Source organism: Parasteatoda tepidariorum, chromosome 6 (assembly GCF_043381705.1).
Source record: "Parasteatoda tepidariorum isolate YZ-2023 chromosome 6, CAS_Ptep_4.0, whole genome shotgun sequence".
Lineage (NCBI taxonomy): Eukaryota > Metazoa > Arthropoda > Arachnida > Araneae > Theridiidae > Parasteatoda > Parasteatoda tepidariorum.
The window spans coordinates 86,482,597-86,505,179 of NC_092209.1; the positions used below are offsets into that span (position 1 = coordinate 86,482,597).

Below are 22,583 nucleotides of genomic sequence, written 5' to 3' on the forward strand. Positions count from 1 at the left end.
ATAGTTATACATTTAAAACGTGTTACTATAGAACTAAATAATTTAAAATAGCCTATATTGAAATAAAAATAATAATTTTGTTGGTAGGTAAGTGGGTACTTTATTTAAGTCACATTAGAGCTGCATAATGGGCTATTGGCGACGGTCTGGGAAACATTCCTGAGGAAGATCTAAAGACATGCCATCACAATTTTGATCCTCTACAGAAGGGATTGCTCCCCTGCTTTGGTAGTCCAACAACCTGAGCGCGAAGTCGAGCACTTAACGGTAGAACAGTTTAACGGGGACCGATAACGCGTACCCTCGGTCCTTACGCAGGTTAATCAAAGTGGTCACCCACCTGATCGCCGCCAGTGATGTCTGACTGCGGTGTTCTACTGGACAATGATTTACGATCAGTAAGTTTTGTACTGTAAAACAAAATTAATGAAGAAATAGTACTACTTCGTTGAGCCTGATGGCAAGGAGACTCTAACCTATGATCCATCCACCCCAGAGGATATTTTACGTCAGCACTGTGGTCGATGCACACCGAATGCGGGACTCGTATCGACCAGCCATGACCGGGATTCGAACGCAGTTCATCTCATTTGAAGGCGCACGCCCTATCCCCTGAGGCAAATAGGCTCAAATGAATACAATTGTAAACAAATTACAAAATCGTTTTTTGATATTTTAATTAGATTTTTTTATTCAAAAAGACATTTAAAAATTGAATTTTATCATTGGCTTAGTGCGAGCCATTGTTTTTAAATAAACTAGAAACAGTTCAGCTTTATCAAATATCTTAAATATAACATCAGTGACCTAATAAAAAAGTTGCTAGTCGGAATTTCTGTAATACTTAATTAATTTTTATGCTTTTATGTCAGGTTATCAGAACGATCAACGTCATCGTGGTAGCATAGGAGGACTACTTCACCAAATTTGTATTTCTAAGGTAATCAGAAACCACGTGTTTATTTTGTTTATTGATATGATCTTAAAACGTGTTACTATGTGACCAGGAGGGTTAAGTGATATGAAACCACGAATTGCTAATGCCGAAGGTTCAGGGTTCAAAACTCGGATATAGTCAAAATTTAATCTATAGCCGTGATGGCTCAGGGGATAGAGCGTTCGCCTTCCAACGAAGTGAACTGGGTTCGAATCCCTGTGATGGCTGGTAGATACGAATTCCGCATCCGGTTTGCACCAACCGCAGTGCTGACGTAAAAATATCCTCAGTGGTAGACGGATCATAGGTTAAAGTCCACTTGCTGTCGAGCTAACTATGGGTGGTTTACATGGTTTTCCTCTCCATGTAACGCAAATGCAAGCTAGCTGTATCAAAAAGTTCTCTATGAAGGCAAATTTCTTCCACTACTCGATCCAGGAGTTCCCCTGTCTTCTGGATTGGGTTCAAAATTACAAGGCTACGGAGTTGAACATTAGTAGTCGTAAACCCAAAAATTGGGTCGGCTGTTCAACGACGGTTATAAAATATTTAAACTAAAAATAATAATATTCTAAAATGATAATAACGTTTTAAATTTGTGCAACAAGTGGGTAAAAGAATTTCGGGAACTGACAAATACGAAATGGAATTCCAGAGCTTCAAAGATTCTCACATAATGGACTTTAATTAGAAACTTTTGTTCAACTTGCACATATAGTAAGTTTAATTTTGAGCTTCAAAAGCATGATGAATTCCAAAAATTGATAAAGCTTTGTTGTAATTTTATATTACTATTCCTTAAAAAACCCTTTGTTTGGTTCTTAAGTTTTTGTTTGGTTTTGTTTCAAAATTGTTATAAGCTGTCAATTCTATTTGCATACTATTAAAAAAGCTTCATTTCTTTACGCGAAGAATGAGTCTGTATAATTTTTTTTTATCTGTTTTATTAATTTCACGCAGATTTATTCAGCTTGTGGCGCCCTCTTTTATTTCAGAACTCAATGAAAAAGACTGCATGAATAAAGTATGTAAATCTTAGAATTTAAAATTTATTTCAAATATTTTCTCGTGTCAGTTAAATATTCATTCATTTCAATATTCATTCAACTATTTTTATGAAACCATAGAAATTAAACTAAGCTTTATCTCTTGAAATCTATTTCTATCCTTTCATTTCTTATATTTATTTATTTTTTTAAATGCTATAAACTTCCATAACATTCAAACATCTGATTTCGATTTTCTGACTTAGGATAGAAATGCGTTGAATGAAGGAAATGGAAAATCTATAAAATAATAATACTCTCCAACTTTAATATTTACTTTTATTTTCTTGTAACATGTTATACTTATTGTTACTTGTAAACTTGTTACATGCTACTCGCTATAAAATAAATTTTACTAATTATAAATGTACTGTATTTATTTATTTTTTGCTGAATTATAACATTTTAGAATAACTTCCTCTAAGATATAAATCTTTTTCTAAAAATCAAAAAATAATTTATTATTTAGATACATTTAATATTTATATACATTTTAAAATCTTATATAATACTAGGGGGAAAAGCCCCCTGTTTGCTACCGCTCTCCAACCCCGATGATTGCTTCGCAATAATTGTTTCTTATTGCCAGAAAACAGTTTTTCTACTAAAATTAAAAATATTCACTTAACATCTATGTACTAAAAGGAATTCTGTTTACTTACGCTCTTGCGCCTCTACTTCCCACTTCCAAATATCTATTAGTATTCTAAAGTATTCTTCTATTAGTATTCGTATTAGTATTCTTCTATTAGTATTTACTATCTATTAGTATTCTAAACATTTAGATACCTAAACAATATGGAAATGAATGGGGGGAAACTGGATCCTGCCACGTGATTTTCTGGCCAATAAAAATGCGCCGACAACAATGGAAAACGATATCAGACTATTATGATTTTATGTTATATAGAGAAATTTAAACTGAACGTGTAGTTTTTATTTGTTTGGTTCTCCATTCATAGTTGATAAACTTAAGTTAGAGATTTTAATTTTCTAGGAGCATAAGAATACTATTCAATCTGAATATTAATCAATTCTTAAATTCATTTACTTTTAAAATATATGTTCTCAATTTATTTTGAATAATTATTGTACTAATTTTATGTTTTATCAATAAAGAAAAATATAAGAATAAAATGTAAAGCAAACTAGATTTCAATAAATGTGTTGTTATTAAAAGACCATTAATGACGCTGTTTTATTTTTTGTACGAAACTTTGTCTTAAAATTAGTATGAGAAATATACTAGAACTGATTTATAATTGATTTACATTTTGTGAACATATTATGAAGAAATGATATTGAGGACTAGTTACAGGAGTTACGTAAGAGAAGGCTTTGCCGAGAAATCCAATCAGCGCTCTCAAAATCTCTCTTTAGAGACTGTAGATGTAAAGGTAGTTTACATGCGATCAGTCTATCGCTGAGGATATTTTCCGTCAGCACTGTGGTCAGCGCGAGCCGGGTGAGGAATTCTCATCGACCAGTCATCGCTGGGATTCGAACCCGGCTGACCTGATTGGACGGCGAACGCTCTATCCCCTGAGTCATCTCGAAATTAAAAGAAATTTATGTTTCGGATAAAGGGAGAATGAAAGATAAGCTTTGGTTTAAGCTGATAAAGTTGGGAATGACGCATGCTAAACGATTAATGCATGAAGCCAATATCTAACACGCACATTTTAAGGCTATCAATGTTCAACCCGCATTTGTGTTTCACTGAGAAGACCATGAAACTTCTCACTGTTAACCCAATGACAAGAATATTTTAATGTAATATCCGTCTACTAGAAATATTTTTAGTCAGTACTGTGTTCAATGTAAACCGGAAGCAGCATACGAATCGACCTGCCACATCTCGTCGGAAGTTGAGTTTCCATTTCCTGAGCCATCTTGATTTCATTCGGTTTGAGCCACCAAAATTCCAAATAAAATTGGGCATAAATTAAATTTAGACAGCTCAAAAAGTTATTTCCACCCCAGTCACATCAGCTCATCTTGATACCCTGGAATCCTTTTTTATTCATAAGAATGCGTATTCTCTTGTTAACAGCATTAGTTCCTCCCCACCTCTTCATAGCTCGTAGAAATGCATTTTACCCTTATTCGCCCTTCTCGTTCACTGTGGATTTTTTTGTTTTGTTCTGTTTTTCATCTTTCTTCTTTCTCAGCTGCTGTGGTTTTCTAGTTTTTATTTCACACCTTTATTTTTCGTTGACATTTTCACTTATTTCAAATGACGTTTGTTTCTTCTCATTCACCTGTGTCAAGTCTTGAAAATGGGCGCCTAGTTTTGAAGGACTTGAAACATGCCAACTGTTATTTTCCATTTGAATATTTTTGAAGTCGAATGAAGTTTTTAATCAGGTAATATCTCACGACAGCTTCAGTTTCTTGGCATATATATATATATATGGGTCAATGGTCATACGCCTACTTTATATTACAGCATGTAATATAATATTATGGGTGAATGACCATTAACGCTATTAAAAAAATATTAGGGAATGGAATATTGGGCGATGCCCTTAAAATAAACATCTGTATATTAATTACTGGGCTATGCCCCTTAATCTTTTTAAAAAAAAGTCAAGTGAATGTTATTATCATACGAGAGACACTATTTATCGGTCAAGGGTGTGTTTTTACCTCATACGTTTTGCTTTATCAACCTATCTAATGCCTAATATTGGACTCTGACTTGGATTGGTCAGATTCAGTTTTGAATGGTTTATCTTTAATTATATATATTTTTTGTCCGTATCATATATATGTTTAACTCAAAGTATGAAGGAAATGAAAAAAATTATTGTGTTATAATGAGATTAAAGACCTTTTTGGTAGAAGGTTTTTTACAGGCGATGCGTAAAAACTTCATTCTCATTTTATATTAAATGAAAAAAAAATACCGATTTGAACTAAATAAAGAGGTCTGAAAGCTGAGCTGAAAGTAAGGGGGGGAAAGATTTTTAAAAAAAAAACTGGTTCTATAAAACCATTCCAATTCTGGTTGGTTTTAGTGAGAACCGAAATAAGTTCTTACCAATCTTACAATTTAGTTCTTACATTTTTTTTTCGTGTTCTTCATTGTTTACTTTTTCTCGTGTAGAAATGTATGTCAGGGGCAGAAATGAAGAAAATTTCATTGCTGTTACTAAAATTTAGTCTGTACACCTTTTCCCTAGTTCATTTTCATGCCCCAATAGAATTTTTTTTTACAAAAAAGAGTAACTTGAAAAGATAATTATAATACAGTGAATGTTGTATTGCCATAATTATTTTAAAATATGCTTTTTCGTGACAAAAACACTGTCCAAAACCTGAAACTGAAAGTCAAAAAGTCAAATAACGTACCATCCCTTTACATCGATCTCTGGCACGGAAAACCACTAATAATTATTTTATGGAAGTCCGAGTCTAATGTTAGTGGTTTTAGATCTACGGTCTACTTTTTATTTCGCACGTATGTCATAATTGTTAAAAATCTACGTTGATATGTTTTCAAAAACAAAACAAAACGATATTTTTAGCAGTTTTTGCTCTTTTCCGTGATATTAACTTTTCGTCCAGTTTTAAGGTTCAATAGAAATGATATTAGCCTTTCATCTCTTTAGTGGGTCTATAAAATGAGCACCAAGCATGCTTGGGGACTACACACAGGGCTCCCGCGCTCGGCTGACCACCTAACCGGAACATCTGCTCCTGCATCCCAGAGTCCAAGGTCAGGAAAACTGAGATGGGCACAGTAGGCCTTGGCCCTCTATGGGCTGTCGTGCCACTGAGTGTAATTTAGAAATGGTATTGCTGTTTTTATTCTGTCGTTAATTCATTCATTAAATGTGGAATTTCACAACCCGAACGACATTTATAACCTGAAGAATTAAAATTTAGTGTAAATGTAATAATTTTTTTTAAAGAAAAAAAAGACTCAGTAGGTAACTTCGGAGACGTGCAGCCCGTAACTTATTCGGTATTAACTGTATTATAGATTTGAAATGGGCGAACTGATGAAACTTTAAGCAAGAAAGGTTTCTTCCATTCCCTTTAAATGAAGAAAAAATATTCTTTCCTGATTGGGGATTGTAAATAGTCTGTATGCCTGATGATTCATAACCAGCAATTGATATTGATTTGATGAATAATTAGTGTGATATGGCAAAACCGTAATTCTGTCCCGCAACAATCTATTGTGGGTCAGGGGAAAGTTTATGCTTCACGGAAGTTCAAGCTTCACAATGCCGTGATCAATGGTATGGTTACGATAATGTGGCCAGCATTTAGCACCTTCACTTCCCAACCCGACCTGCTACCCATAGATTTGAATATGGGTCACCAGTGGGAATCAAATCTCTGTTTTTCAGATATAATATAACCCATACATTTTAAAGAGTAGATAATAACGGGTGTTCCGTAGTTAAAGCCCCTTTCAAAAGCTGAAGGTCAAAAATTTGGATGGTTGGACTGAATGTAAACAACAACAAGTTTCCTAAAGCCGTAAGAAATTTAGAAAACTTCCGATGTATCCCTCCGCTTATGTTATGAGGTGATGTGTGAACAGGTTAAATACTCTAGTAAGCTTTATTATTATGAGTTGTGTTTGAATTTACGCGTAATTTTACCATTCGTAAGAGTTTTCTGTAATTCATAAATTCAAACAGGTCGCTAATGGTGAAAGCAGCGTGCGAAGTGTTGCAATAGGTCAGTGTTTCCCAAACTTATGACTTCTGTGTACCCTTTCTAAATTTTTCTTAAACGCTGTGTACCACTAATAAATAAATGAATGCATTTTTACTATTAAACAATTGCACAAAAGTTAAAAATCGCAACTGGCTGTTGACACTACTAATTATTAACTGTTAACTCTGCAAAAAATAGCCAATAGAAAAATACGTAACCGTAAATTTTTAAGGCTAACTTTGTTTTTAAATAAAAAAATTTTGAAAGTTTGGTTTGTTGCAAGATATTTCGCATAGGAACGCGTACCCCCACTAAACTGTTCCCGTACTCTTGGAGGTACGCGTGCCACACTTTGGGAAACACTGCCATAGGTAGAGAGTTAGCCCATTTCGATCGCTAATAACCAATGTGTGACTATCCTTTCAAAAATGAAAAAAAAGCAATTATTAAAAACAATTTTAAAAAAAAGTGAAGTAAAGAAAATATGTAATCGCAATTATGAGTCTACTTTCTTCCGAAGTAAAAATCGGATTTTCTGCCCGGCCTCAGGGATATACTATATTTCTTCCAAAATAATTTAAATAATAAAATTACCAACCTCTTAAGAAAACAAAAAGCAACACGTGTTTTAACTGATGGTTTAACACAACAGGAATATAAATTAATATCATTTCATAATCCTGAGAAAAGTTAATAAATTTTATTCAACTGACGTCTTTACTATCTAACAATGACGTCTTTACTCTATCTTACAATGACATCTTTAATCGATCTAACAATTGTCTTTACTTTTCTAAATTAACATAAAATTTATTGGCCATTAGCAGGTCATAAGGACCAAATGTTTGTGACAGCTTTTTTAGACATATCCCTATAATCTATAAGTTAAATATCGCGAAGCATTATCAGTAAATATCAGTATTTATCAACATAGCGTGATAACTCAATCGTAACTGAATTTATAAATTAATAAACAAAGATAACATCGCTCAATACTTTCGTTACCCACATAAATTTTATCAACATTCAAATTCATATGCAATAATTATCGTTATGTATTATATTTGTAATATTATGAGAACGATAACATTCGCGATGTTATTGTATTTATTGCGTATAGTTATTAGGGCTTGATTATCGCCTAGACCCCAATAGGCATGGGCCTAGGACACTCAATTTCTGGGGGGCCTCAAAAATTAGGAAAAATCTAATGAAAGCTGGGATAGCTTTGTGTTGGTTTAAGTACTAAATAAAAACTATTTACAGCTTACAATAAAAAAATAATTCAGCTAATCAGTGACTTTTAGCATAATTCATTGATTTCAATTGTTTGTGGTAACCAAACTATTTTTATTTTGACATGACATTGTTTTGTTGTTTTATATTTTGCTTTAATTTATAGATACGTAAACTTTATCGTAGAAAAATAATCTTCAATTGCCTGCTTTCAAAATTTCTTAGAATGTTCAAAATATTTTGTAACAGGCCCGGAAAATTAGGTGCGCCTTGGGCCTGAATTTGTCTTGATCGTTCTCTGATTGTTATTGTTGATAATCGCTGTATGAGGGAAATACATAGTCCCTATGGATGGTTGACTGTGTAAAGTTAAACAAAGATGACGCTAGGGGTTAAAATTCCTTGTAAGATTTCTGGTTTACTATTTCCGACTGATTTTTACGCCTTTGCTTGAAGAAACGCACCCTCCAATATTATTATACTTGTAGTGTTTATAATATAACGCGTTCTTTCAATCTAACTTCAACGAAACAAGCAACAAATTAATTCGGAGGACTCCGCAGGCTTGCTATGATGTATTACTCAAAAAATTACAAACGGCACTATTTTTCACAAGTATAGCCAAATGAGGGATAACACTCAAAACATGGCAAACCTTGCACTTAATTTATGCTGTGATATTAATTTTCTCAATTTTTTTAGGCTCACGACCTGTAAGAATTTATAAATTGCAGATAACTCTTATGAAAGGTGAAATTACACGTAAATATGATAAAAAAATCGCAATAATAAAACTGTCTAGAAAATTAAGCCTGTTCGCACATCACCTCGCAAGCATAGCGTAAGCGGAGGGATACACCGGAAGTTTTCTAAATTTCTTCCGGTTTTATTGTTTACATTCAGTCAACCATCCACAACCGATAAGTAGCCATTTATTTAAAGATTAAGAATATGTAAACTAATATTTCAAACCCAACATCTCTTTGAACACAACAATAAGCATTTCTTGATTATTATTTTATTCAACAGTAATAATCAACACCTAGAAGATAGGAAAAAATAAACTAATAATAAAAGGAAGAATAAATCACTTGTTTTAACCATCAGAATTTGACTCCAGCACACCACGAAATCCAAATATTCTGCTATATTAATTTTCATTTTTAATTTAAAAGCACCCGATATATATCGTCACGGAATATTTATCATTTTATTTTTTAAAAATATTTTTTATTTTCATACTACAGATGTTTCTTATTTATGGTTGACTGAATGTAAACAATAACAAACTTCCTAAAACCGGAAGAAATTTAGGAAACTTCCGGTGTATCCCTCCGCTTAGTTTATGCGTACGAGGCGATATGTGAATAGGCTTAATATTCTTGGAAGTTTTATTATTGTGATTTTTTTTATTAAATTTACGCGCAATTTTACCATTCATAAGAGTTTTCTGCAATTTATAAATTCTAACAGGTTGTGAACCGAAAATAAATTTAAGAAAATTAATACTACAACTGTACTTAATCTTGCTACTGCCTATATTATACTTACGACTGAAAAAAGAGATAGAAGAAAGAACTCCCTTAAGTTCTGTTTTTGTTTTTTCTTTTTTAGAATTTATGAATATTATACTTAGATTTCTTCGTCAGCACTACAGCCTAGTGCAGGCCAAGGCTTTCTCATTTAGCTGCCTCCAGGCAGGGTGACTTTGAACTAGATTTTTCCACCTGTTTATTACCAACAATTTTAAGTCCTACTCAACACTGTCCAACCATCTTGTAGCTGGTCTCCCTCTTCTTCTAGTTCCTTCAATTTTCGTAAAAGTAAGTTTATTAACTAGGTCCAAATCTTCACGCCAAAACGTGCCCCAGCCATCTGATCCTGTAGGCCTTAATAACCCTCAAAATATTTGGTAATCTATATTTATTGTATATCTCATGATTATATAAACTTCTCCAAATATTATTTTCCTTAACTGCTCCAAAAATTGACCGAAGGATCTTTCTTTCAAAAAGGAGTAGTCTATTTTCCTCTATTTCATTAATTGCCCAGGTCTCGCTACCATATAGAANATGGTGGCTGTTGGCTGGTGTTTGTATGAGTTTGGCGACAAATTTCGTATGCACACTTGCTCGCTCGGAATTTATTTATTCCTTGCAAATGCTTACTTAATATTATGTCGTCGTTAGGGTGGGGAGATAGGTAAATGTCCACTTCAGCATTTCAGACAATATTTATGTTTTAATTGATTCAAATTCGTCAAAGCTAAAAACAATAAAAATAATGAAAGTGTTTTTACAAATATAAGATGGTATAGTAATATTACAAATACGTTTTTTTTTTCGTTTGTTTGTTTTTCCATAAGAATTATCTTTTGCAGTTATGATGTAACGAAAATTGAAATAAACATAAGCTCAAATTTACTCATACATCGCAATTTAGTTGTGTTATGAATAATTTTAAAAACTTCTTAATCTAGCAACACGTAAATTTAGTTTGAAGTAATGACCAAAATTCTGGGCTACTCTCCCCCCCCCCTGCATTTCTAGAACAGCCCCAGTTGCTAATGACGTAAAAGCAGTATAGCTTAATTTCACTTACTTAGATTCTAATAAAAAATTACCACAAAACTGTGCAAAATGTGAATATTGTCTTTATTACTCAACATTAATACCACGTGTAAATAGAGCGCATTTGAAAACTAAATATAAAATCTGTCACCAAATCAAGATCTGTCGCCAAAATACTATGCAATACACAGTATATCCCTTCCCCAAACAGTGATGTCATTTTCGACCAATAGCGTGATCCGGCCCAAGTGAGAATTAATCGCTCGTAAGAAAAATATTCCGTTTCTCTCGCCTACCTGAGCCAAAACCTGTCCTAAACAATGACTCCACACCCCTACTTGAAATAGTTATACCTCGTTACCATAACCACAGCCACGGGTTCAAACCTATGGCTAGGGGAGTTCTTACTTTAGACAAACTGTACTTAATCTCGCTACTGCCTGTATTATACATACTACTGAAAAAAGAGGTAGAAGAAAGAACTCCCTTAAGTTCTGTTTTTTGTTTTTTCTTTTTTAGAATTTATGAATATTATACTTAGATTTCTTCATCAGCACTACAGCCTAGTGCAGGCCAAGGCTTTCTCATTTAGCTGCCTCCAGGCAGGGCGACTTTGAACTTGATTTTTCCACCTGTTTATTCCCAACAATTTTAAGTCCTTCTCAACACTGTCCAACCATCTTGTTGCTGGTCTCCCTCTTCTTCTAGTTCCTTCAATTTTCGAAAAAGTAAGTTTATTAACTAGGTCCAAATCTTCACGCCGAAAAACGTGCCCCAGCCATCTGATCCTGTAGGCCTTCCCTCAAAATATTTGGTAATCTATATTTATTGTATATCTCATGATTACATAAACTTCTCCAAATATTATTTTCCTTAACTGCTCAAAAAATTGACCGAAGGATCTTTCTTTCAACAAGGAGTAGTCTATTTTCCTCTATTTCATTAATTGCCCAGGTCTCGCTACCATACAGAATAATTGGTCTGATTAAGGTTTTGTATAGATTTACTTTTGTACCACTGGAGAGGAATTTCGATTTTAATTGGTTCCTCAGACCAAAGTAGCACTTATTAGCCATCAAAAGTCTGTTCCTAACTTCTTATACTTAGACATCTGAACTAATTTGTTTATGTGCTATTATGAAATAAGTAAACATCTGCTTTTTAAAATTACTAATTAATTGGAGGAATCAATTATTAATTTATTAATCTAACCAATTGATTTTGACATCTAGAAATTATTTGATGAACTAGAGGAGTCTAAAATGCATTTGTAACTACATACTATGTAGAAAGATTAATTATAATTTATTGAGCATATATCCCAGGTTAAGAGATTTTTATTTATTTATTTTTTTTCAAATTTAAGCATGATGTTTCCATTGGTGTCCGTGGTGCTCATGATGGTGAGCATGGTGAGGCTCTTGTTGATGATGATGATGAGCATGATGAGGTTCTTGGTGATGATGATGATGATGATGAGGTTCTTGATGATGATGGTGAGAAGCATGAGAATGAAGTTTGACGTGAGCTGGATCCTGATTGGCCGTTCCGGGTTCATTGGTCTTGATTTCTGCTCTGAATCCTCCCTTATCCGCTACATAGTGGACTTCTCGGTGGATTCCGTGATGGTCAACGTATCCGTAGCTGCCCTTCACTCCTCCGTGTCCATCACCTTCCTCGTGTCTGTGGTGGGATCCGTCTTTGCCTTTCGCTACATATCCGAACTTATAGGGGTGAGCATGATGATGCTAGGCGAGACAGAACAATTTAGTTTTTAACAGTTACATCAGAGAAAATGAAAAACAACTTTAGAGGATATCACGGGAGAAAATTTTTCATAGCAAATTACCCTGCATAATTAATTTAAAGTTTAGAGAAGAGTAGTATTACTTTAATTACATCACACTAGAGCTGCACGCAGGTGACTCTCGATTTAACACAAAGAAGTAAAACTCTATTTCAAACTGGATTTAATACATGCCATCAAAAAGTATGACATGCCATCAAAATTTTTGATCCTCTGTAAAGGAAATGGCTCCTCCACCTTTAGTAACCCGGTGATTCACTAGCGAAGTGGAACACTTTATGGTTTGTCGAGCTTAACTGGGATCAATACTGCATTCCCTCAGTCCCTTCGCAGGCTGATCAATGGGGTCTCACTCAGTGACTGCTTCGGTTATCGACTCGGAACCGTGTCTTCCGATCAATCTACTATGAAGTTTAACTGAACCATGAAGTTTTAAATTCTGTTAGAAATGTCTTAAAAATATAAAAATACAAACAAATTTTGCGTGGCTTTGTTTACATTAGCAACTGTTCTTTCCATTCTATTTCGAGTAACTTCAGTCCGTCAAGTATCATTCCTCTTAAGTGACGCATTCTGTATTCTTACAAAAAGATTCTTACATATAAAGTTTATTTATTACACCAATTCCATAAGAAACTAGATATATCTTCGCTATTTTGAAATTATAAAATATATTTGTCTTAACTATTCAATTTAGTTAAAAGAAGCCAAATAATCAATATAAGTTCAACAATATTTTTTTTAATAATAATAATAATAAGCTTCATTCTTTATCGCTGAATTCATCAAAATCTATAATCTACAAAATATTTCTGATCACAGATCTATATTTTTACTAAGAGTAAAGCATATTGAATCGTATGCCACAGCTTTAAAAAGATGGCCTACGTTAATTGTAAATGTTTGTTTTGACTTCGTGGTCGAAGTTAAAATGACATTCCACTACGTTAGCCCTTTTAACTTACGAATTCTTGCAAAATCTCTTATTTTCACTTACGAGAGTTTGATATTTTTCCACGGACGCATGCGCATTTTCCCTGAACTGACACATGCGCAATTACTTAAAATCTTAAGTACGGGTGAATACGGAAGCTAACGTAAATTTGAGAAATCTCCCTAATGTTGATTTTACTTTTTGTCTACAATATATAAGAGTTTTTTTCCCGTTAACTGTTCTTATACAGTTGATTTAGAGAGGAAGCACAACAGTTAGAAAACTTAATCTTACATTCCGAAAAGTGAATAAGAGAAAGAAGAAAAAAACAATTTTAATATTTTTTTTTAAGCTTACTGAAATGACAATAATAATCTTATTGTTGTCACATTCGAAGGACATGGGGTGTTGGATTGATGAAATGTTTCGCTTATACCATTTAAAAATAACTATCGGGTTTTTGTCAAAATGAAATGTCAGTTCTATTCTCAGATAGCAAAATAAGGTTCATTTTCACTCAGCGGAAACCTTTTAATGTAAACCTAAAAAGATTTGTAATGCGGTTTACGTGTAAACCTTCTAAGCTTAAAACGAGATCTGTGACGATCTGCTCTAATCCACGCACATTACCCTAATCCAAAACCTTGGAAAACACGCTTCTATATGGATGGGTGGTCTAATGTAAACAATAACAAGCGTCCTTAAACCGGAAGAAATTTAGAAAATTTCCGGTGTATCCCTCCGCTTATGTTATGACTACGAGGCGATGTGTGAACAAGCCTACTATTCTATGCAGTTTTGTTATTGTAATTTGGGTTCAAATCTAAACATAATTGTACCATTCGTAAGAGCTTTCAGAAATGTATTGATTCTCAAAGGTCGTAAGGCCAAAAAAAATTTTGGTAAGTTAATACATAGAGAACCGATTATCCGGAAATATCGGGACTATCGCTATTCCGGATAACTGATTTTTCCGGTTTTCTGAATCGCTACAAAAAGCCGTTTTTTTAGTGTTAAACCCAACTAAAAAAAATAAATATTTGGAAATAATCTTAAAAATAAGAAAAAACGATGAGGTAATACACTAATGATTATTTCTGAAATGATGGTAAGGTAAACATCTTTCAAAAAAGAAAGAAAAATCCTAAAATCCTATGAGGAAATAAAAATTTTTTTTTTTTTAAAATTGCGGGAAAATTTATCGAATTTCGTTCCGGTTTTTTGGTTTTCCGGTTTTCTGATTTCCGGATAACGGGTTCTGTGCTGCATCTCATTGTGAATAATTCTTAAGGTTTGCCATGTTTTGTATTTTATCCCTTATTTGGCTACATTTGAATAAAATGTCACCAGAAATATCTTCAAAAATATCTTTTTAAGATAGCCTAATTAGAAAATATTCTAATGATTATAATATTAATATGATAATGCTGGAGTTTAAAGGCTGAAAGAAAGAACTCGGTACATGTGAAATACTGCAAAAGATATGATGCAATAATATGATGGCGCGTTTTTTCAATCTGCGGCGTAAAAATATATCGGAAGCAGTAACCCGGAAGTCTTGAAAGAGCAATTTTACCACTAGCGCCACCACCCTTAGCTTTACACGATCACCCATCCATAAAAACCTTAAATCGAGGTTGACTTAGGGGTTTCAAGCGTGAAAAAATCCTTTCATAAAGCTAGTCTCAAGGTGAAAATAATCTTAAATCTACGTCATTATATGGTTTCTTTTTGCTAAAGGCCTGGTTTCTTAGGACAGGACGCCGTCAGCTGGAAATCAGCGCTTACCTCTGATTGGTCCATTTGTGAGTTTGATAGTATACGTCATCGAACGCTCATCTTGAACTACAATTGCCGTCCAACTCAACTGCAGTTGGATTACAACGTGACGTTAACCACAGAAGCAATGGCGGACAACATCCAACAGCACATTGAAATCAGCCAAGATTTTGATTTTGACATTAAACATAGCTTCTTCATTAAACATAGCACTCTTCATTTAGCTCAGCTATAATGTGTTTTTTCTTGGACAAAGTCATTATTTGTTCTCTAAAACACTGGTCGACAATAACAAAATCAATACAAATTCAAAATAAATATTTGTTTACGTTATTAACGCATGCGCAATGAGAGAAAATGTCTGCGTTGGGCCGACTGCTCACGCTGAGCTAACAAAAAAGTATTTTTATGGCGTCAGCTCTACGTCAACTTTCCACTGACGCCCAGATACGGCGCTTGTCCTAAGAAACCAGACGTTAAGTCTTGTTTGCTCAGCTGAAATCCACCTTGTCTTGAAATTTAAAGGGACGATGCAATTTGATCCTATCGTTAGTGTGACGTTAGCTAAAACGTCATACCATTTTACCTAATTGGCAATACTTTTTAAAAAATAATTTTCTATCCTTTTAGGATGAAAGGTTAGTAACAGCGATATTTTTGCTTCATTGCATAAAGGTTTTTAGTACAAACATTTTCGTGACAATAGAAAAAAAAATCCGACGCAAGATTGTCGTAAGGTTACATGCTTCCAGGGATAGTTAGTCAGAGCGGGCCAAATTTCTATTAACGAGAAATAATATTTGATGAAAAACTAAAAACATAAATTCTAGTTTGTCAATTTAGTTTGATCACTTTGGCTGAGACAAAAATGGATTTTGGATTAGCAATAAATTCCTTTGGGCAAGAAATTGTTCTTAACTTGTTATGACATGAAATTTACAATGTCACCAGAGCTCCAGTGGACATTTAAATGCTCTAGTTAGTTGGAAATGGGTCGAAATTCTAATTATGATATTCCACCGTGATAGACACAAAGGTATAAATGGAAACGTTATGCATAATATTAAGAGTAAAAAAATTTATCTAGCAGCTTTTCCGATATATTTCCTTTTGGAGAAGAAGTTTATCAATTTTAAAATATGACACATTAGAATTCTTCAATATATTCAGAAGTTCTTAATTTTAAATAAGAGCTTGAATTTATTATAACAAATCTAATATAAAAAATCGTCACCTCATGATGATCATGGTGATGAGCAGCTGCAGTAACTGCTATCAAAAGAAAACTGAGGATAATCTGAAAAAAAAGAAAAATCAGATTTACTATAAATATATACTATACTTAATATTGAGCCGCTATGGCTCAGAGGATAGAGCATCATGATAGAAGGTGGTAGACGGATCATGAGTTAGAATCCCTTTAGCGTCAGGCTGAACGTGGGAAGTTTTCGTGGTTTTCCTCTCAATGTAATACAAATGCGGGTAAGCTCCCTATACTAATCAGTAAATTTCTCCCTATTCTATATCCAGGAGTTCCTATGTCCTCTGGATTGGGTTCAAAATTACAAGGCTACGGAGTTGGATTTTAGTAGTCGTAAACCAAAATTTGGGTCTGCTCACATTTGCATAGCTTGAACAGTATAACCGCGAACACTTCCCATGGTCAGCCTGACGACAAGGGGACTCTTACCCATGATCCGTCTACAATTGATGATATTTTACATCTGTGGTCGGTGTAAGCCGGATGCGGAACTCATATCGATCAGCCATCGCTGGGATTCGAACCCGGTTCACCTCATTGGAGGGCGAATGCTCTTTCCCCAGAGATATCGCAGATCGTATACCAATATTGTTAAAATATCCAGTATTTTGAACACTTAAGAAAATCCCACAAATTTTTCTAACAGATCAAAATAATTTTTTCTGTACAAAGCGTACACTAACTTTTTCCAAGCTCTTTCTTTTTTTTCTTTCTAAAAAGAAATATTTGTTTCTAAGCTGTTTAAAGCTGTTATGACATTCTTTCTATTCACATCTATCAGTTATGGTATTCAAATCATGACTCGTCTACCACTAAGGATATTTTACGTCAGCGCTATGGTCGGTGCAAGCCAGGTGTGGGATTCGTGTTGACCTTCCATCGTTGATATTCGAACCCAGGCTACCTCATTGGTACGCGATCTCTCTATCCTTTGAGCCACCGCGAATCAGCATTTATCTAGTGGAATAAATGTCAACAAGGAATTGCGCAGTAAGCTGTGCCTGACTGACAAATAATGAGACCAACAATGATAATTCAGAGAACACTTTTCAAGCTCTTAAATAGGATGTAAATGATTGTTTAATTTTTTAATATTTTAAAGCTTAATTGTATTTACAGATGCTTTTTTTATGACATAAATCTTATTCAGTAAGGCACAGATACTGAAATAGTGAAAATTTCATTATTTTGGAAACACGGGACACACAAAATTTATTCTGGAAAAAAGGAATTGATCATTGGTCAATTCTGTTTACTGATTACCTTCTTTTCAGTGAGCAGTAGAGATTGCTTAAACGAGGTAAGAAACAGTTAACACTTTGTATGAAATTTTAAAAAAAGTCTTAATCATTAATACCTCATTTCTTAATCATTAATACCCTTAATCAGTAATACCTTAATATTTAATACCTCATTTCTTCGAAAATCCTAAATTTTTAAATCAGTAACCAGCATTCAAACATCATAATTCTTTTTTGTAATTACAGAAATGCAAGGATCATTCATTTACCTTTTTATTTCATAACTGTCGTTGATCAGCCAACCCAATTTTGGGTTTACGACTACTAATGTTCAACTCCGTAGCCTTGTAATTTTGAACCAAATCCAGAAGACAAGGGAACTGCTGAATCAAGTATTGAGAGAAATTTGGCCTCCGTGGAGAATTTTTTATGGAACTAATCGGCATTTATTATGCACGGAGAGGAAAACCACGAAAACCTCCCATGATTAGCCTTACGGCAGGGAACTCTGACCCATGATCTGTCTACCACTGATGATATTTTACATCAGCACTGTGGTCAAACCGCTCTATCCCTTGAGCTACCACGGCTCCAGTGTGACATTTATTACGTAGCCTTGTAATTTTGAATCCAATCCAGAAGACAAGGAAACTTCTGGATCAGGTAGTGAAAAAATTTTTGCCTTCGTGGAGAACTTTTTTTATGAAACTAACCTGTATTTGCGTTACGCGGAGAGTGAAACCACGAAAACAACCAACGGTTAGCCTGACGGCAAGGGTACTTTAACCCATGATACGTCTAACACTGAGGATATTTTACGCCAGCACAGAGGTCAGTGCTAGTCGGATGCGGAAGTCGTATCGACCATCCATCGTTGGGATTCGGACTCGGTTCTCGTCATTGGGAAGCGAAAGCTCTATCCCCTGAGCCATCACGGTTACGAGGTTTTGTTACTTTTTTGTACATTAATAAAATTCAACATTACTTTTATTGTTGTGGGCAAGACTTTTAGAAAGCCTTATAGCCCATGTCATTAATCAGAAGTCTCTAGATATCAGGAAATGGGTGGGGGGGGGGAAATCACGCAAAAAAAATTTTCTCGAAAAAAATCTAAGAAAAATAAAATCTTACCTTTGTGAACATTATGAGTTGCAATATTCTGCTAGTTGTTAACGGCAATCGCTGATTGTTAGTGAATGTTGTGAACTTGTTATACCCAAGAGCTTTTATATAAAACGCTTTCTAAAATTATGTTAAACAGTGTCAACATGCTTATTCTAATCAGCATATTTACGGATCAGTGAACATCTAATCGATTTACTTTCACTGCCATTTCTCTCCAGTCGACACAAAAATGAAAATAACCCCAAAAAAACATTCACTCCAAGGGTAATTATAAACTAGAATAAAGGCTGCTTTATTTTTATTATTTATAAATTCCACTGTATGTCAATAAAAGAAAAAAAAAACAGTTGATTGTGTAAAATGTCTTATTTTTGTTCTATTAAAGTCCAGTATTTCAATCACTATTACATAGCGAATTGTTCATAGTTTTGCATTCCGGAATTTCCAAAAAAGTTTCATTTTCTTTGTAGCAGAAGCCTGGGGGGTGGGACAATCCCTTGATATTCAAATAAATCCCTTTTTTCAGTATACGACAAAAATGCATACATATAAATGCATATATATATATATATATATATATATATGGGTCATTCTCACAAAAACAGTCATTTTCATGTCCCCAGTATATTTTATGTTTGTTTTACAGCTTACGAAAAAAAAAAATTCAGGGAAAGTGTCCTTCAGAATGCAAGCTAACAAAAGAATAAAAATAAAATTATCAATTTTTATTTTTTATTTATTTTAGGTAATTAAAATATACCAATATGTCATTCCCTCACTTGTCCCCACTGCTGATTTAAAAAAAGAAAAAAATTGTTTCTGAAATAAAATTTTTTTTTTTACAAATTCGTGTTTTTTATTTCAGAATACTGAAATATAGAATTCAGAAAATCAATTTTAAATTTAATTTCTGATAAAAATATTAACACAGCACTATTTTAAACTTTGTCCCCAGTGTTTCGCGTCATTCCCTCACAACAATGTTCTTATCACCTGCAATCTTCTTAGAATAAAAATATTTTAATAAAAACTTCAGAAGTTAACAACTGGCATCATAGAACAAAATTGCAGTATGTTTCCATCTTCAACTTAAAGAAGCTTTGCTGTGGAATAAATTTGAATGAATCAAACCAGGTAAAATTTTTTACATTTGTCATTCCCTCATGTCATTTTTTAGAGTAAAATAAAATACAACTTCATCGAGAAAGTGGATAATTATATGTTGCTTTCTTGTATGAATATAATTGTATGTGATTGACTTCAGAAATTAATTAGGCCTAACTGTTATTTTTAAATTTTATTGAATTCGTCATTCCCTCACTAGTGTATAAAGTGAGGGAATGACGCTGAAGTGAGGGAATGATTCAAGATGAGTATATTATCAAATTTTTTTTTGTTCAATCGTGCCAGCCAATTTTATTTCCCAAACCTGTAAAAACTATTAAATATATAAGACTAAATTATAATAAATATTAGATATACTTAGTATGTTATCATTTTCAAACTTTAGGTAGATGTAACTTAAAACATAAATAAAACATGTATTAAAATAAAGCATGAATAAACACTTGTATTAAAATAAAATATAATTTCCTCACTATTAGTGTCATTCCCTCACTTTTTAAATAGTGAAAATAATTAATTTACTTATTAATTAATTTGAAAAATAAATTAAAAAATTTATAAATTAATTTATTTATTAAATTAATTATTATAAATTAATTAATTATAAATTAATTATTTAAAAAATTAAGTAATTTAATTATTAAGTATAATTTATAGGATATATACTTTCTTTATAATGCCATTACATATTTCTATTAATATAAAAAGTTTCAGAGCTTTTTATTCACTTTACTTTTTTGGGATTTTATGAACTGAAAAATGACAGTTTTCGTGAGAATGTAAAAAAATAATGAAATGAATATGTAAAAAAAAAATTTTTAGGAAGTTATAAAAAGTATCTTGCAATTTAAAATTAATTCAAAATGAAGCTCCGAATATTATTTTCGTAGCCACCTCTAAACTCATCAAATTTTTTTTAAAAAATGTGTTACTCTTCAATTAATACCTAATTATAATTACTTTTTTAATTGAAAAGGAAATAAAGAAAGCTGAGAAAAAAATATATTCTACCGAAAATAAAAAGTTTTAAAAAAATATCCCCAACCTCTGTGTTTATAAAATTGCAGTGGTTAAGACTGAACCGTGAAGAACTGGGGCTCAGGGAAGATCACCCAGCTTCAAATAGAGACGTACCAGCTGGTCTGATGTTGGGGAGGAGCTACAAAAAGGGGTAACCGAAGGATTTTCCGAGAAATCCAATCAACGCACACAAACTCTTTCTTTACAAACTGTAGATGGAAAGGTAGTTTATACGCAACCAGGTGTGGTGCGGAAGTGATAGGAAGTAAGAAACTGCTAGTCCCGAGAATTCGGGGTTCGAACCCCGGTTTTCGTCAATAATCTAAAATTGTCTATAATAAAAATATTTTTTCTAAAACTTATTTCACAATAGTGTAACGTAAATAATTTTTTTCACTTAAAATTATTTCTTTCTCCTTTTCTAAGTGAGCATGATAGCTGTAAAATGGAGAAATTGTTGCTCATACTGTAAATATAAATGCTCCAAATCTCCCTTTAATATTAACCTATAATTTTCAAACTCAACCAGAAATTATATTATAATGCACTATACCACAGTACCAAAGGAAATAATTATAGACAAATTAGGAGGCCCACAATTTGGTTCCATTGAAAAAAAGCGGGAAAGTACTTAAAACCTGTTATAACTCGGACAACCATTAAGGTTAAGTGACAGGCAACTAGAAATTGCTAGGTCAGGGGTTTGAACCCTGGTCATAGACAATATTTACAAACTACATTTATTAAAAATAAATGTTTTTTTTTATTTTCCATGGTATTATCTTCAAATAAACAAATTTTGTTATTGTGAGCAAATTTTTTTTAATTCTTGTAAAAATTTCTCGTGATATGGTGAAATACACAAATAGAATTAACATAAGCAGGTTCAAACTTCGAACAGCTTTCCAGACCAAATTAGTGGCTCAGTATTGCGATTGTCCCCTACATCTTAGGGTCAGAAATCCGAATACGTTGAAACAAAAATGGTTATTCAGAGAAAGTACGTTTTTTGTGTTTGATTTCGTAACATAAAACATCATCGATCTAACTAATTAGCATATTTCAGATCACCCCCTAGAACCTTTAAGAATGTGTTCTAGAACCTTTAAGGAATCTTATTCAAATGGTTCTAAAAAGCAAAATTTTGGAATTTATGAAATTTTCATCATTATTTTTTGAATAAAATAATAAGGATAAATTTATTTAAAAGATTTTATTTTTCAAGAATGCATTTTCAATTACATTTACGAAGACATTTTGTGAGAAAAACACTACATTTTCATTTTGTACATTATTTTATAAAGAAATTATAATTTACATTTTTCAAACAAAGAGAAATGTAGTTCAACTAAATATTTGTAGAAGTTGGCATACACTTCCATACATGGCATACAAGTTCAAACATTTCTCATAATCACATATGAACGTTTTTGTAACTATACTGCTTATTTGAATATAAAACGATCCCAAATTACATCAAACGATGATCGTATATAATAATCGGGTTGGCGAACACATAGTAGAAATAATGCATAAGAAAATTGCTTTTATTTAACACAAAAAATTTTATTTAAAAAAAAAATGAGAAGGGAGCTACTATTAAAAAAATATATTTGATTTGATTGAAAAGATTTTAAGTCTTAATAGGAACTATAACAGAAAAATGTACTAGTAACATTTTGTTAGGGAAAATTGAACTGTCAACAATAAAAAATCGTTAAAAATTTCAACAAAAAAAAATTATTACGCATTTTAAACAAGCAAGCTTTCTAATTCACGAGAAAAAATATTTAAATTTTCTAATGGAGGGGGGGGGGGGGGAAGA

At 32.9% G+C, this 22,583-nt stretch overlaps 2 protein-coding genes across 2 annotated transcripts in view; both read right to left on the reverse strand.

Moving 5' to 3' along the window:
- Positions 1-11,827: 11,827 nt before the first annotated feature.
- Positions 11,828-16,680, reverse strand: LOC107448916 (cuticle protein 10.9-like). The gene is made up of 3 exons (XM_071181882.1): positions 16,677-16,680; positions 16,221-16,309; positions 11,828-12,214 (listed from the first exon to the last, which is right to left on the reverse strand). Exons 1-3 carry the CDS (start codon positions 16,678-16,680, stop codon positions 11,828-11,830), a joined length of 480 nt encoding a protein of 159 aa, XP_071037983.1.
- A 5,272-nt stretch (positions 16,681-21,952) lies between these two features.
- Positions 21,953-22,583, reverse strand: part of LOC107448917 (gastrula zinc finger protein XlCGF57.1) — a 12,082-nt gene continuing 11,451 nt past the window's right edge. Inside the window, exon 1 of the mRNA XM_071182811.1 lies at positions 21,953-22,583. This exon is cut by the window's right edge and continues 11,451 nt beyond it. The gene's annotated coding sequence lies outside the window, so the exon portion shown is untranslated.

What these genes read in the sequence shown, in the direction of transcription:
- LOC107448916 (XM_071181882.1), bottom strand. An exon ending in ATCACCATGATCATCATGAG is followed by an intron (nt 12,215 to 16,220) that starts GTGACGATTTTT and finishes TGTCTCGCCTAG; the next exon opens with CATCATCATGCTCACCCCTA.